The sequence below is a fragment of the Heliangelus exortis genome, chromosome 18 (genome assembly GCF_036169615.1).
Source record: "Heliangelus exortis chromosome 18, bHelExo1.hap1, whole genome shotgun sequence".
NCBI lineage: Eukaryota > Metazoa > Chordata > Aves > Apodiformes > Trochilidae > Heliangelus > Heliangelus exortis.
Window position 1 is genome coordinate 2,861,108 of NC_092439.1, and position 17,562 is coordinate 2,878,669.

The following is a 17,562-nucleotide window of genomic DNA, read 5'->3' on the forward strand; positions in this document are numbered from 1 at the left end:
AGAAGGTTTATTATCTCCTAGCAGGAATGAGAAGCATATTTCCTAATAGGTTCCCCACCCTGGGCAGTGCCTTTGATGAGTGTCTCTATGGTAATTGATGTTAATGAGCAACAAGGCAAGGAGAAACACTGGGTCACCAGGTAGGAAGCCCCCCAAGAGATAATCTAATTACTCCGCAAAACAAATTACTTTCAACCAAAACAAATTACTTTCAATCACTCTGCAACAGATAAGATCAGTGGAAGGGGCTCAAAGCTGATGACAGCTGGAGACTGAGGCTTCACCACTTTATGGATTGATCCCTTTTGCTCTTTGGTGAATTTTGGTGACTGACAATGGAGTGACAGAAAACTGGAGCCAAGCACTGAGCTCCCTTTCACTTCATTCAGTTGAATATGGGGGACCTGCACACTTGCTGGGGGGTTCATTGATCTGAAATTGGAAAAGCTGTAGCCACCTATATTCCCATCTCTTAGCACCAGTGAAATTCTCTAGGAATAAATGCCCAGGCTGGGAAGCTGTGAAATCAACTCATTGGGCATCATTAGGAGAGGAAGCAGAAGGGGAATCATTGCATGGTTGCTTTTTTGTGCAGGCACAAATATGTGAGGCAAAATGGAGCACTCTTAATATTTTTATGAGTAACTCTAAACATTAATTGATACTCTAATAATTTACTACCAAGAGCTGTTGCCAGATATCTGACTGTTCTCACTGAAGTAGATTTTTTTTTCCCATGGAAGGCAGAACTTGGCCCTCATTCTTTCTCTTAACAAAAAATTAACAAGATTGTTCTGGACATTACCTGATTACTATTGTTCCAGTTATTGCTACTATTATTTAGTACCATCTGATGAATTCAGACTGAAATAGAAGCCAGAATTGTGATGAACCACTGCATCAGAAGGTGTTTATGCAAAAGGAATGGTTTATGTAGGGTCCATTTATAGTTCTGTTGCTCTTTATTTCATTAGTATGGGCCAGCTCCTTCTACAATATTATACAATCAATGAGACATCTGCCTAACTGGATCCTAAGCCCACTGATGGCAATATCTGCCCTATCAGTCAAGAGACTGGCAAAGGGCCATTGATTGCCAAGCAATAGCAGCTCCTCTGCAGAGCCAGGCTGTGGTAAAAAAGATCAGTAGTTGTTTTGTTGCAGGCTTTACCTGCTAGAGACATCTGACCCAGAGTAATATCCAGGTCTCAGGGAGCCTTCAGCGTTGAATAAAACCTTGGTGCCCCGAAGAGAGCTATGAGAGGGACTCCTGTTGCACTCTGGAAATCTTCTGAAACAAATTCAGAATGAACTGGGGGGCTGTCTTTACAGATCCCTTTGCAAAATAAGTGTCTGAATCTATAGAACCATTTATAGAACCGTAGACTGATCCATATGAGGGTGACACTATCACTGCACATTTTATCCTCAGCACTTTGCTTTCCTCACTTCAAGAGCTGAGGTGTCCCCACCTCTTGTCATGCAAGGATCTTCTTGGTACCTCCAGCCATGAAAGAACCAGAAGTAATTTGGCTTTCTCTTCTGGCTTCTAATGTTTAAAGTTGTTCATTTCCAGGAAAATGAGAAAAAAAAAATTGAAGATGCATTTGACATAAAATTTTGGAGTTTAAAGATGGTAACTTAGAATCTCTCTGACCAGTGTGTGTCTAACCATAGTTGTAAATACACACAAAATAAATCCTGAGTTCAGTTCTGCTTCTTGCATCCTGTCAAGGTACATAACAGAGACAGTAGCCAGACAGTGAGGGATTTCACACTGCATTTAATATTTACTGCAACATTAAGGTAGGGAAATTTAATGCAGGTATTTCACTTCACTTTTCAGCAATGCTCAGATTTTATATCATACTGAAATTATTTAATGGCTCCAAATTACTCGTGGAGTAAGACACCTCTTACCTTCTGGTTTTATCATTAGTCAGATGTGTAAAACCTAAGTAAACTTGAATTACTTTCTAAAGACCAGCCAGGCTTTTTCCATGCTCATTTGTTCTGCTTCTCTTAAGTTCAAATGGCCTTTTAATTGGCCATTAAACTAGGAAATTATGGCTGATTAGGATCAATCCAAATGCAATGTTTTGGATGGACTAGCTATTTGAATACCATTCTTTTAGATCCCCTGTTACTTCTGCTTTGTCAAGTAAAGGTCACTTTTAGGAGCATGGGCAGGATGCTTCAGTAACCTTTGCCTCTCAGTTCTTGACCCCAAATGTCCCACAGCCACCTTCTGTGGTAGCAGAAGTGAGGAGTTAAGAAGCTGCAATAAGGAACATCAGAGCAAGTTTCTTGGTCTCCCAACTCCCAAATCCTTGTACATGTCTGTTGTCTGTACTAAGGATGGAGTCTGGGTGACTTGTGAAGAGAGAGGGAAGATATCCTCACATTTTTGAAGTCCAAGTCATCTACTAAAGAGATTTTGGAGGAGCTGAACAAGAGGTTTTATTTCTTCTAAGATACTTCTCCTTGGTTTAGGCCTAGGATATGAGCTGGAGTTTTGTAGGGGGATTTGGGAATATTTGAACAGGACCACAGCTCTGGGTATGCATTCTGGTGAGTTTGAAACAGAATTCTGTTTCCTTCTCTTTGTAGTGAATGTTCCTCTTCTACTGACCTTTTCCTTGTCTATTAAAGGAAAAATATTTCCAATCAATTGGCATAAAGACAACATTATTTAGCCACTGGCAAGAAAAGAGAACAGGTCAATGCTCTATGGGTATCACTTTTGGCTGGGAAGCTGGTGATCTACAATCACCCTTGTCTGAAAAAGCTGTCCTTGTGGTTTTCACAAAGACATTGCATAAACAAAATCCAGGGGCATTGCTCCCTAGGTTAAGATAGAAATGAAAATATAACCTCTAGGCAAAGAAAAGTTATGTATTTCTGCTGTGGGATGCAGGCTTGCTCAAAAAATAATCCTGGTGCAAGATGATTTTAAAGAAGAAATCACCATCCATAATAATCCAGCAGCATTGCACGTTCCTGTGAGTCCAGACTAAAATATGAAAAAATGAGGATCTCAGCCTTCATGAAGAGGCCAGATTACAATTGCTTTGGGAACTGAAATATTTTAATAAAATCATATCTTTAGATCGGGTGCCTACACTTCCCAACTTTTGTTGATGTAGTGTGAATAAGGTGCTGGAGAGCTACTGTACCAACTATGTTCCCAGAAAATCAGGAAGGCTTCTTCTCCACCAAAATTACATAGGGATTTCATAGCACACAAAAAACACAAGGTGGATTAAGTATTTCTGAAGTATGAAATAATGGCTTACAGTGAGGAAAAAAAAAAAAATGCATTTAGGCCATTTGAAGCTGCCAGGATTTTTTTGAGCTTCAGAGTCAACTTAATCAGAAGCTCCCAGCTGACAGGGAAAGCTTCAAGTCAGTTCCAGGCTAAGTCTTGCTCTCAGGAATGCCTTGACTGATAGCAATAGTTAAGAAAGCATTAGGTGACAGACTGGTGAGAGATATTTGAAATTAGTTGTCTGGCTGTGTTCCTTGGGAAAAAAACCACCAGCAACAACACCTGCAAGGATGAATTGCAGCAGCAAGGATCTCTCCAGCGCGTTGCCTTTCTTTAGCAGAGCACTCCTAGAAGAGGAGCCCCTGTGGAAGCTGATCACTTGAAAAATCTTGAAGTATCTGATGCATTTGGAGCCTACTCATTCACTGGGGACTATTCCACTGTATTATTATCTGGGGAGACCTCTGTGAAGGCTCATCCTGCTGGATGACATCCTGTCAGTGGGCGCAAGCAGCAGGAGCTGTGGAATCTCTGCTCTCCTCTCATTCACAGCCCGGGGAGAAATATTGTCACCTTTATGCCTCTTGGATTGCAGAAGCAGCTGGGAAACAGAGCAGCCCTTGACATGTGGTGGAATAACCTCTCCTTCTTAGGCAGGTTTTTTAACTTGCTCAGTGCTGATAAGGCTCTTTATAGAACAGCCCCGTGCTGGAATAAGAGAGGATGGCAGCGTGCTGTGTCTGCCCTCCTGCCTTCCCCTCTCTGCCTGGCAGACTCATCTCTCTCAGAAGCAAGAGAAAGGATGGGGCTGCTCTGCTGGCCCTCTGCCACAGGGGAAATAAAGGCTTTCCTCTTGCTGTCGCTTCTGGGATGACATGCAGGAGCTACAGCAGAAATCAGAAACCAAAAGGATGAGCTCTGCTTGGGACCTCACTTCCCTGGGAGTATTTATGGCTTCTGTGATTCTCCCACTTCCGGTTTCAGAGAAAAGGGCAAGAGACTGACAAACCTCCTCTCAAAAGCAATATTGAATCACACTCCTGTGATGCCTGCTCCTAGGTCTGTGGGAGATGCCAAAGATACCCCAAAGGAAGTAAAAATTCTTAAAGTTTCTGTACCTTCTTCCTTTTTCTGCCATGATTTGTACAGCCAAAGTTTTCTCCCTGATGCTCTGTAGATATTCTGAAATTATTCTGCTTTTGGGCAGGTATTTCTTCATCCTAGACACATCTAGTTCATCACACTTTAACCCTTTCTCAGCCTTGAGTGACTCACCTACATAGTTTTTTCCTTCATCTCCACCACAAGGTAGACCATGACCACCCTCTACTCATGGGCAGCTTCGTGCCCTATTTCTGATCAGTATCTGTGGCAATTTTCCTATTTAATTTATCTTGGTTCCAATTATCTTATTGCCCAGTTAGACACGAGCTTTCAGTTACCTTTTTGACACATTCCAGGATCTCTGGATGTTTGACTTTTAAATATAGATACTTCCATAGATACACATTCAGTTCAGCTTTAATGCTACAGAAACCTGCAGTTCTTGTCCTGCAGAAATTACACAGAGACATTGAAAAGTGCAGTGGAAACAAATGATTCATTACAACAGGTGAAAATACTTTTGCAGTTGGGCACTATCTGGTCAGGAGGTATTTTTATTCTACAAGACTTTCCTCCTGGTTTTCTTTTCCCATCCCCCAAAAAAAGCAAGAAGTCTGCAGTACCAGGTTTTCTTGTTGAAGGCTTTGTTTATATAGGGAGCAGGTCCAGCACTGGAAGTGATGATGTGATTGACCCTGTAAAACTTTTGTTCTGCAAATAAATTTTTCTATGCACCCCATTTGTAGAAACATGCAAAGATGTGTCTTTCATTGAACTTTGGCAAAAAGATAACAATAAATGATAAAGTTCAATGACACAGATAGGAATTGAAATGAAAATTACATGGTGCAACTCCTGGTTTAAAAGCAGGGAGGTTCATTAGCTCGTTTGGCTCTAGCTAAAAATAAGATACTTAATCTGGGTTAATCATCTGGGCTTTTTTTACAGAGCCAATAAAGAAATAGGCACTTGCAAAGATTATCTAACCCATATCTCTTAGACAGCTGTTTTGAGATAGGATTGGTACTATGCAGCCCAAATAAGTACTTGGAGGCACTGAGCTCTCTCACTGCCTACAGAGGAACTTGGACAAATGACTTTGATTTAAAGCTTCCTATAGCAAGAAAAGCCTTAAAAAAACAACCAAACAAAAAAACCCACAAAAAGCCCCAAACACTTCATATTTGAAATTTATTAGATACTAGATTAGTTCTCCATCGGTTGTTAGGAAATTGTCACTTCCAGCCACTTCACTGATTTGAAATATCATTTAGTGTAAATGATTTGCCCTTTCTGCCTCAATTTTTGATCTTCAGAAGGGAATAATAATGCTGTCAAAATGAACAAACAAGTTGCAGCTCTCAATTTCTTACCCTTTGAAAGAAGTTTGACTTCTTCCTGAAGAAAATTAACACTTGTGATCGTGAATATTATTCACACTATAACACAGCAGAAATAGTAATAATGAAATCACTTTTATTCACTCAGATGCATAACAAAATCAACTAAAAAAGCCTTTCAGATTAATTTCAGACCATAACCTCTGCATGTGTGGTGGGTGAAGAATGCACATGGAGCCAGGATGAGTTACACGCACAACTGCTGTGGGGCCCAGGGTTGCAGGGCAGTGAACTGCCTTGTAGCAGTCATGTAATAATGCAGAATTTGGTAGAGGGAAAGAAAATGAGGGTCTTGGATGCCTTAGTATTATTTGCTGGGTTTATAACATTGTGAATTTGTGTGGTGTTTGAAAGGGCAGAATCTCTCAAATAGCCTGTGGTTTGGAGGATGCAGCAGGAGACACCTGAAAGTGGTCCTGATTGTTATTAATTCTTCATCAGCTGTGTAGAGAAAACTGGACTCTCTGGGTGTCTCAAGCTGACCATCAAACAAACCTGAAGGTAGCAAAAAATCAGGAGCTGCTTTTGAAATGGTTGGTGACATAGAATGCCTTGCTCCAGGGGGTTTGTGATGCAAGACCCTGATCAATCAAACATTGGTTCATCCATGCAATTAACTCAGTGCCAGGAGCTAGACACAATTGTATGGTTAAACATTTCTACAAGTGCAGGCCCCCACTCTACCTCTGTATTTCTGTGTGACCTTGCCTGTGTGCACAGCCTGGCTGAGCTGAGAGTGCTCAGAAAGAAAAGTTATTTGTGGGGGTGTTTGCAGGATGGAAATGCACATGTACAGACAAAAGGATGGATGTAAACGGGTAACAAAATACAGAAACAGTATTTGAGGGTGATGGGAAGTTTGTTGTTTCAGAGAAGCTGCTGAGGGCATGGGCTTATGTTTTGCTTGTTATTTCATGTGTCCTGTGGGAGAAGGATTTTATTTTCTTTATGAAATGACCCGTTTTCTCTCTTGAGATCTTGACAAAACTCCTTTAATACTCGGTTTGGATGGACAGCAGCAAAGTCAGCAGCAATGCCCTGAGATGCAAAGGGCACGAAACAAACCAGAATGTGTCTGCCTGCTGCTTTCCATCTCTCCTGATGCACTCGCTGAGTGAGCTCCTGGAGAGGAGCCCGCATGGAAAAAGTCCACGCACAGACCAAGAAATAATTCTGTTTGATGCTGAGGTCTGAATAAATCCGTTTGATGCTGAGGTCTGGCCGCTGGCTGGACACAAGACAGTTTTACTTTCACACCCCTTTTTTTTTTTTTTTTCCCTCCCAGTCTCTATACAAGTGGGGACGAAGGGGAGCTGGAGAGCCCTCTCCCCGGCAGCAGGTTCTCCCGAGGGGAGGCCAGGCAGCTGCCCAAGCGCCAGGCTCCATCTAGTGACACAGCCGGGGATGGCCGGGCGGCAATAAAGCCCGGGATCAGCGCCAGCCCTTCCAGAGGCGCCGTACCGGGCCGCCCCGTCGCGGCTGCCGGGAACCGGGAACGGCAACACCGCTCCCCTGCCCTGGGAGGCGACCGGGGTTTCAAACCCCGACACCGGACATGCAGAGGCTTCAGCAGAGGCTGATTTCTCTCAGCGAGGTGTAAAAAAGGATTCCCCGAGGGCACGGCTCCTTTATTTCTTATAGGGGAAATAAGGGACAGGAGGGTCCCGAGGCAGGAGCTGAACCCACCCAGGGCTGGAGCTAAACCCCCAGGCTAGAGCTGAGCCTCCTAGGCAGGAGCTGAGCCCCTGCGCTGGCTCCGCGGATCCCCTGGATGGGGTTGGATTTACACACGCCCACCGCCGGTCCCTTTCCCGGGGCTCCCATCAGGACAGGGGCTGCGGGACCGGCAGTGCCGCCCCTCCTGTCCCCTCCCTCCCTCCCCTCCCATCCCCTCGGGGCAGCCCAGGACTGCGAGGGTCCGTCCGGGCGGGGAAAGACACAACGGGAGCCTCAATGAGTAGAGGGGCAAAGCTGGGAGATGCAGACGGGGAGGGAGCGACTTGCGGGTGTCCCTCTGCGAAATGATGTCACCCGATCAATATTTTCGGGGGGAGTGACCGATCCCGACCAATTCCCTCTATGAAACGGGCTCTATATCGGAGCTGGATGCAGATCGGGCTGATAACGCCGAGCTATAAAAAGCCGAGGGGGTTTGGCTTCTCTCTCCCAAAGGCTGCATCCCCCCAGGCAAGCGCAACCAGCGCACCAGATACCGCTCGGCTACCGCTCCCTCCGCGCCCCTTCCGCGGCATGGGCCCCCCCCCCGCCGCCCTGGCCCTGCTGCTTCTCGCCTCCCTCCCCTCCGTCGTTCCGCTGCCCTTGCCCGACGCCGGTCCTCACGTTAATTACGGCTGGGGGGAACCGATCCGGTTGCGGCACCTCTACACCGCCAGCAAGCACGGGCTCTTCAGCTGCTTCCTAAGGATCGGTGGGGACGGCCGGGTGGACGCTGCCGGGAGTCAGAGCCCGCAGAGTGAGTTACCGGGGGTGGCGGTACCGGGACGGGGTGGGACGGGTCGGGACCTCGGAGATAACGCCGCTTTTTTTTTTTTTTTTTTTTAAATTTTCTCTGTCCCCGCAGGTCTGCTGGAGATCCGCGCCGTGGCCGTGCGCACCGTGGCCATCAAGGGGGTGCGGAGCTCTCGGTACCTCTGCATGGACGAGGCGGGACGGCTTCACGGGCAGGTGAGCTGCGGTACCCCCGGTCCCCGGAGGCTCTGCCCCAAGATCGATTTTCCCGAGGGAGATTTCCAGCCCGGCCGCCGAGCTGAAACATCAGCCGAGACCGAAGGGCTGACATATACATACATTTTTAATTTATTTTTGTGTCTGTGGAGGATTAACAAAGCTTTCAGGTCGTTCCCAACCTCCCCCGGTTAATTCTTGTCACTGTTACTGCCTACGAGGCTGCCAGGTTTATCAGGCTGATGAGAAATCACCAAGGAACATAATTTAGAATGCAAAGTATGTGTTGCATGCCCCTCCACCAAAAATATACTGAAAATACAGTCCAGAACAAAATTTTGTTTATATTTTGTTTATATTTTTGTTTTTATATTTTTATATTTTTGTTTATATTTCTCTTCATCAGGGGGTGGCTGAGATTCTGCCACAGAAAGAGGTTAAGTCATGCCAGAGAATCTGAATGATTTCTCACTGTTCAGGTCAGGTATTCTGGAAAAAAAATAATTAAAAAATAAAGAAAACAAACCCCAAGATAACTCGTTTGGAAAGGACATGCAGCCAGATAGCTGCCAGGCATCCACACATCCCAGAAACACTGGGTTGCTGCCTCTGAGGTAGCACAAAACAGGGTTTTGAGGCTCCCTCTCCACTGTCTCCCTGCCCTTTGCTACCAGCACACCTGGGGAACTCCAGGAGCCGAGCTAAAGTCACCCTCTGACACCACTTTGTCAGGTCGTGCTTTTTCCCTAGGTGTGCCAGCTTATCAGCTTGGCACTATCAGTGGCATAAAGTTTTTTTAAGCTGCATAAATTGCCAGCTCTAGAGCTGGAAGGGTAGAATTCAGGTTCAGTCTGTGTACAGGAGCCTGAGTTTCAGAGAGTGGCAACTTTTTATTATGCCATAGTAAAGACACAGCTTCATTCTGCTTTGGCAAAATTTCTGCTGATTTCAGCCAGACAAGGGCTTGGCCCATTCTTAAAGCTCTCAGCATATTTATGAAGAGCAGCACTGATGTAGTAGTGGTTTTGAATGCATATAGAACATTGGATAAACCTTTCAGAATTTCTTTGCTTTTCTGGGTTAGAATAAATTGATGCCAAGATGAGGTGCAGAAGTTCAGACACTGCTGGGTCAATTGCTAGCTCATTTTTTCAAGTATATCCAAAGTAGAGCCTAGATATACAATATCTGGACTTAAAATATCTATCATATAACACAGTTTTGAAGGCATAGGCCTTGACTGAGTTTGTTTATGAATTTGTTTATTAATTTTAAGGCTGTCTGAAAAGCAGAATGCCATGGAGCCATGCTGTCACATTTATCTGGTGTGGACACCTGCCATCACCTCTCTGCTCACAGCTCAGGCAGGCAGCTCTACAAAGCAATTTCTTCACCTTATCAGCACTGAGCTCAGGAGTGGAAGAACAAAAGGGCACATTTGGTGCCTGGGAATTGAACTGGGCAATGCCTTGTGCTCCTGAAACCTTCCCTTTTTAAACACTGGGAAATTGAAGCTTAAAGTTGACTTTTCAACATGCAGTGGGCTGTAGAAAGTAGTTTTGGGGGAAATGATGTAGCTGCTGGGTGTGCTGACACACTGCAAATCCCTCCTGTGAAAATAATAAGCTGAAAATACTTAAAGTGGGGTTTGTACTTCTTAAAAAAAAACCAAAAATCCAAACACTAGAGACAATCCCAATGAAATGAAGAGTGAACGACATAGCTGAGACATGAGGGTGCAAGCAGTAACTGTTATTTGTAATGTGCACTTGCTCAAGAAGTTATTTTATTTCATCATCCTTGCCAGTGAGCAAGAAGCACTCCTAGAAAAAACAACAGATATCAGTTCAGCCATAAATTTGTATCATAGACACATTTTTCTAAGATATAATGTAAGTAGGAGGATAAATATTGTGTAATTGTATATGAAGGGAATGCCTTTCTTAAAATTATTTGATTAGTTTAAAAAGTGCTTTTAAAAGACAAACAGATGCATGAACTTGAATTGTACTCTGTACTTTGAGAAAAGGTCTTTGAGAAAGGAGTGAAGAATATCAAATATGCTCCCTATTCAGACATTCACAGCATTCATGAAAGGACATTTTTATCACTGCAGACTGAGATATAATCAGCAATTGTCTTTTATTGGCCTCAAGTTCAATCACCTGGAGTGGCTGAGCCTGAAATAGCACCAGAGTTGTAAGAAATACAGTGTTTGTGTAAGGATCTGGAAAGGTCTGACCTGGTGATGCAAACTCCCACTGTACCATCCACACAAGTACATCAGAAATGCAATCCTACAAATTCATTTCTAAGAAAATACACTCTGCTATACAAAATCCTAACCTGTGTTGTTGACAGTTCTAAATAATGACCAGTGAGCAAATAACTATGCTAACTAGTCAGCAAATGGTTATTTAAAAAAAAAAAAAAGCATTTATCTTTGTTTTCCTGATTGGCCATGTTTGCCTAAGCACTGGCTTTGGCAGAGCTGCCTTTTGGAGCCCTTATACAGGCAAATCTCTAATAGAGCCAAAGTTTGATACCTGAGGATGGTTGGATGAGGTCTCATGACTGCAACTGAGAACTGTCAGAAGTTACAGTTTTCCCAAATGAGCACTGGGACCTGAGATTCTTTTTCCCTGTGCTGGGGACAGGATAAGCGTGCAGGACACCCCTGGGATTCAAAGCTTATTTGACTCCATGGATGTGCATTAAATTCAGGAGTTCTGGGTTAGGTCTTTTAATGTCCTCCTAACCCAAAATGCAGACTACATGTACTAAATGCAGCGTGGGGAACTCAAACAGAACAGAGCAGAGTCATTTCAGTTGGAATAATCTCATCCACAAGATTGTGAGAAGCCAGAGTGGCAGCAGAGGGAGAAGGGCTGGTGGCATCAAAGCTTTGTCTGGTGGTTGAAGGCAATGAGCCTGGTTGGGTGTGTTTGTAATTCCTGTTACTTCTTGCTGTTCAGCTCAGGTATTCCACTGAGGATTGTTCCTTTGAAGAGGAGATTCGTCCAGATGGCTACAATGTCTACAAATCCAAAAAACACGGAATTTCAGTGTCTCTGAGCAGCACCAAGCAACGACAGCAATTCAAAGGGAAAGATTTTCTCCCACTCTCTCACTTCTTACCCATGATCAACACTGTGCCTGTGGAGTCAACAGACTTTGGGGAATATGGGGATTACAGCCAGGCCTTTGAGCCAGAGGTGTATTCCTCACCTCTGGAAACGGACAGCATGGATCCCTTTGGCATCACCTCCAAACTCTCACCAGTGAAGAGCCCCAGCTTTCAGAAATGACTCTGATCACACACACAGGTTTTTAAAGAAATATTGCAGAATACTTGAGGGGTTTTTAGCTACTCGTGTTGTGATATTTCAAGCTTTTTTTTGTGTATTTCAGCCAGCCTTTTCCTTGCCAGGTGCTGTGCCTGTAAGGGATGAGTGCCCAGAGGCTATTCTATAGTCTAAAGAATTGCCTATCCATAGTTTTATTTGGAGAAGGATTTAATAAGAAAAGCTGAGCAGCTTCCCCAGAATTCCTCCACTACGGGGGTGATGAGGAAATAATTCTCATTTTTCTGCCTCAGCTTCATTACCACCTATGCTCACCTGTTATTTTTGCTTATGGGAGTAAAAGCAGGAAACCTTTTTTCCAGGATCTCTTGGCTTCAGAGGCCTTAAATACAAACATTTGTGACACAACACAATTAAGGAAAACCAAGCAAATGTCATTCCATGAGCCAGGGTTAATGCAGTTTCTTGAAAAGCTGCAGCCAACATTCTGGGAACACTTTCTATTGAAAGCACACCACTGAAAAAAAAAACCCCAATTCTGCTTGTATATTGTGCTTGTTCTTCTCTTAGGAAATAAGGGAAGAAAGGGAAATTTTTCTTCCTTCTCCCTTATTGCTAAAGGGTACTTTGGAAAACTGGATCTTTGATTTCTTTTTAAATTTATGTGGGATCAGCATCATCCAGCAGAGTGTTCTCATTACCATTAGCCAGAATCCAGTGTGTGGTTGTAAGAGGACACAGAACTAGAAATTATTTTCATCAGGTAGGGAACGAGCAGCTCAAATTAGTGCTTAAATGAAGGTTCTGTTGTTTATAGGCATGCAGGGCATGAGCAAACTGAGAGAAAGACTGAAAATGGATGGTGTATAGGTCAAATCAGTTGCAAAACAGGCTTTTCTGTTTAACCTTTAACCACCAGCAATTCTTTTAAGTCCCTGGCAGGCTTGATTCTGGGAGAACCAGTGGAGAGAGTTTTAGTGACTTAAATGCTGAAGAACTTTGTCAGCCATCCTGTTCTGGCAGGAAGGGATTCTCAGTATCTCATGGCCAAAAAACCAGTTGTCTGTTGTCTTCAGCTCTGTTCTGCCATTGTAACAACTTGACAAAGGAATAACCAAGGTGAAACCAAAGAAAAAAAAAAAGGAAAACAAAAATTCAGTGTGAGAAAAGGGTTCAGAGATTCTCCTCATTTCCAAAGGTTCATTTATAATAGAGATTTCTATACACACAAAAAAAAAGCTTTACTGGAAATGCTGGTGTTCTTCTGACCTAGCACTTCATTGCCAATGCAATATTTATAATTAATTTATTTAATACATACATCTGTTTATTTTGTTACTGTTATTTATGCTCAAAATTATATTTATATACTCTTAAGGTGAGTTTTTTAGTTGTAACAAATTCTGTGAAGTTTTGTAATCAGGAAATTTTAGCAAACTCTTTAAATTTCTGTGCATTATCAGTAGTGTAATTGTGTACATTTGCAATAAAAAAAAGTATAATCTTTAACAGAGAAATCAAGCTGACTCTTTTGTCACTTCCTCAGTCTAGAGACTTCAAGGAGCTTTGGCATCTGGCCCTGTGGCAGCTCTGTGAAGGTAAAGTCCCTTGTGAAGGTGATGTAGTTGAGATGGTGCAATAGAGAAGGACTTGGAGAGCCAAGGGGGTTTTCCCAAAGGTAGGCAGTGAATGCCAAAGCTGGAATTCAACTCTCTTGTCAGTTACATCTACACATCTTTTAAATCCCCCCAGGGGCAGTGACTCCACACTTCCAGCCTCTTCCAGTGCTTGACAACCCTTTCAGTGAGGAATTTTTTCCTAATATCCAACCCTGGAGCAACTTGAGGCTGTTTCCTCTTGTCTTATCACTTACTACCTGGGAGAAGAGCCCAACATCCACCTTGCTGCAGCCTCCCTTCAGGTAGGTGTGGATCTAGGCTGGTGAAGGCATCATCAGTGACATTTAATCTGTGATGAAGCAGTCGTGGGTTTGCATCTGTTCTATGGAACATCTCTTTCCTATTCCATTTATGTTGTTAAAACCTCCCATTCTCATTGCTTGCAGCCATTCAGTTCCTGGACACCAAGAGGTGTGTGTGCTCACCCCCAGCTGCTTGGGATGATGGAAAAATCCAGTGCCAGGTGTGGATTTTCCTCCAGGTGTGCAAAATCCACCTGCAAAATGCAAGAAAATCCTGTGGGTGGAAGGCTGCTGCCTTTCAAAAATGGAAACTCTGCTCAACAGTGGTTATTGTCTGAAAAAGCTGTCCATTTCTGGCAGGAAAAGGGACTGAACATCCCCATTTGGAAATGCTGTGAGTCACAGGGACTGCAGGTTTCTTGGCTGGCAAACACCTCCCATGGTGTTTCCCATTCCCCCTTGTGCTGAGCCACTGCCACCCATCCCGAGGGATCCAGCTCCCCATGGATTGGGAGGTGCAGTCTTGATTTTCAAGTTGTTTTAGTAAAGAAGGTTTCAGGCTTGGGGAATTTTGTTTTCCTGTTTTTCATGTCCTTTCTTTTCATTTTATTTTTCACTTCTGAACAGCTGCTCTGTTGTCTTTGAACATTAGATACCTTTTTCTGTTGTCTTTGAACATTAGATAGATACCTTTTAAGAGCTTTTTGTAAAACAAACGAACCAGAAACCAAACCAAAATAAATAAGAACTTTTAAAATGTCATCAGAAATCCACTTTTAGTTTTCTGCTTTAAAAATCTTGATGGGAAACACAGCAAGTATTAGAGCTTGAAGGGCACACTGCTCAATTTAACCCTTGTGAGGTTTTTTTTTTTAGTAGATGTCACATCTTGCTTGTTCTTATTCTCCAGGAGCACGAAGCTGAGCAACCTGAAAGCAGCATCTTGAGCTCTCCAGTGCCCCTGTTTGCTGACACCTTTGCATTTGCATCTTCCAGCAGCAGCCCAAAGTTTCTCACTGCAGCAGGTTAGAGGTTGGCTCAATATTTATTCAGATGGAGGGAAGGATTCCAGAAGCTGAATTATCCACACCACTTCCTGGACCACTTGAGTTTTCCTTGGAGGTTTCCCACCCCAGCCCTGAGCAGCTCTGTCTGGTTTGTGTAGAATAAAAGCAGAGAAGCTCCCAGTTTGAGGTGGGAGGGTTACTGGGAAATGCTTTCCCTACCACCAGGCACCTGACTCCAGTCAGGAACTTGGTGTGGAAAACCTTGGAGGACCCCATTGCCTCTGGTTCTGTGGGAATGGAAACATCAGCATCCCCATCCCCACTCCCACCCCCATCCCCATCCCCATCCCCACCCCTATCCCCATCCCCATCCCCACCCCCATCCCCACCCCCATCCCCATCCCCACCCCCATCCCCATCCCCATCCCCATCCCAATCCCCATCCCCATCCCCATCCCCATCCCCATCCCAATCCCCATCCCCATCCCTATCCTGGTTGATCAGAGTTTCTCAAAGACAGAGGGACAATGCCAGGGGCTTTCATTTGCAATGGGACCTTTTACAGCCCCACAAGGTTTTTAAAGGTCAGGTGTCAAATGTCTCCTTGTGAAGTCTCAGTCAGCAGCTATGATGTGCAAATAGGAGTTGTTAGAGGAGGTGGGAAGGCTGTAGGAGAGGAGATACTGGGCATCTCCACTGGGGAGGTGTAAAAAGCTATAAATCCTTTATTTCAAAGCCATGATATCAACTTTACCTCTGCTCAAAGCACTGAAACCCCGTGCCCATGAAAAATTTGGGACCATTCTTCCTACTCTGCCAGTGCACTTTGTATGGCAGTGGGGAACAACACCACCAATTAAATAAATGTACATTTTTTCCTTGAAAAATGTATGGAAGCCAACCCTCCTGTCAGGCAGCATCGGATGTGATGAGAGCAGAGATGTGTTTCCACTGGAAGCAAATGGGAGTGCAAAAAGGACATCATTAGGACTCCAAATTTGGGATGAATTTGTGACAGTTTAGGCAAACAAGTTTACCAGGAGCCCTCTTGGATGAGACTCATGGTCGAGGTTTCAAATGAGGACAGTGCCTTGCAGGCTTCTTGCCAGGCCATCATATTTTCAGCAATTTTCACCAATCCCACTGTCTACTGAAATCAAAGAACTTGTTTTTCCTGCACTTTTGGTTTTTTTTCTTCCGAAATATGACTTTATTTTCTTTTCTTTTTTTCTGTAGACCCATCTCTGGCTTTTCAAGCTGCCCATTCCAGTTCTCTGTCCTCCTGTCCCTGATTCAGAGGATAACAGGTACCCTGGACCACTACTGGGATGGGCAAACTGCTTTGGTGTGCTCAGAGGTGAATTTTCATTAAGTATCTGAAAAATAATGATATAAATTATCCTTAAAATATATGCCCAGAAATAATTTGCTTTCTTTTGCTGGTGTAAAGTTGTAATAGCAACTGAAGTTTTAAGTAAACAGTCTAGAATGGCACCCTGGACATTGGTTTGGGTATTTGCATCAAAAATATTTACATTTTGAGTGCATACAGCAAAACCACACTACCTGAACATCAGAAATGCCTCAAGTCAACCCCAAAACTGCCTTGTGTCACTGCCCAAGGCTTGTGGGGCTGGGAACAAACCTGCCAACAAACCTGCCAACGTGTTCCTCACACCTGTGAGGAGCAGGTGAGGGAATTGGGGTTGTTCAACCTGGAGAAAAGGAGGCTGAGGGGAGCCCTTGTGCTCTACAACCACCTGGAAGCAGCTTGGGGGGAGGAGGGGTTGGGTTCTTCTCCCAGGGAAGAAGCGATCGAGGCCTCAAGTTGTGCCAGGGGAGGTTTAGAGAAATTCAGAAAAATTTATTCACTAAAAAGCTCTGAACTGGCATAGGCTGCTCAGGAGGGTGCTGGAGTCCTCAGGCCTGGGGGGATTTAAAAGCCACGGAGATCCTGGGCTCGGGTGGTGGTTTTGGTGCCGCTGGTTACATTCGGACTCCACGACCTTAAAAAAAAAAAATTTTAAAAATGTTCCTTTCCAACCAAACCGATCCCGCGCTCCTTACGCTCCAGCGTTTCATCCGCGCTGCTTCCGCTCCGGGCGCTTTCAGGGGAAAAACACCAAAACCTCCCCGGAATCGCCGCTTTTATCCCCGGGACCGGGAGCTTTCCCTGCAGTCCCCAGAATCCCCCCCAAGCCCCCGGGCTCACCGCGGTCCCGGTGTGTCGTGTCGTGTCGTGTCGTGTCGTGTCGTATCGTGTCGTGTCGTGTCGTGTCGTGTCGTGTCCCGTCCCGTCCCGTCCCGTCCCGTCCCGTCCCGTCCCGTCCCGTCCCGTCCCGTCCCGTCCCGTCCCGCGGTTTCGCTTCCCGGTGTCGCTCTGGCGCTCCCTGGCGTGCACGCGCCGCGCCGCCGCTCCCGGGAAAATGGGCGGAGCTAAAGAAAAAGGGGCGGGGCAAAACAAACAAACGGGTGGGGCGAAAAGGGCGGAGCTAACAAAAGGGGGCGGAGCTTAAAAGGGCGTGGTCGGGGAAAAAAGGGTGGAGCCACATGAAAAGGGGCGGAGCAAACAAGGAATGGGCGGAGCAAACAAAAAAAGGGCGGGGAAAAAGTCGGGGCGGGGCAAAAGAAAAACGGGGCGGAGCGAAACGAGAAGAGGCGGTGTGCAAAAAAGGGGCGGTGTGCAAAAAAGGGGCGGTGTGCAAAACAAAAAAGGGTGGAGCAAACAATAAGGGGCGGTGTGCAAAAAAAATGGGCGGAGCGAAACAAGACGGGGCGGAGAAAACTGAAAAGGGCGGAGTGAAAGGGGCGTGGTCACCGCCTCGCAAAACCACGCCCCCCGGGGGTGGGAGGGGAGGGCGTTGCGCGCCTG

General features: G+C 44.9%; 1 protein-coding gene across 1 annotated transcript; it reads left to right on the plus strand.

The window, feature by feature from the left end:
• Positions 1-7,739: 7,739 nt before the first annotated feature.
• On the plus strand, positions 7,740-13,283 carry FGF19 (fibroblast growth factor 19). Its single transcript, XM_071762039.1, has 3 exons — positions 7,740-8,245; positions 8,354-8,457; positions 11,433-13,283. Exons 1-3 carry the CDS (start codon positions 7,852-7,854, stop codon positions 11,763-11,765), a joined length of 831 nt encoding a protein of 276 aa, XP_071618140.1. The 5' UTR covers positions 7,740-7,851; the 3' UTR covers positions 11,766-13,283.
• The last annotated feature ends 4,279 nt before the right edge of the window (positions 13,284-17,562 follow it).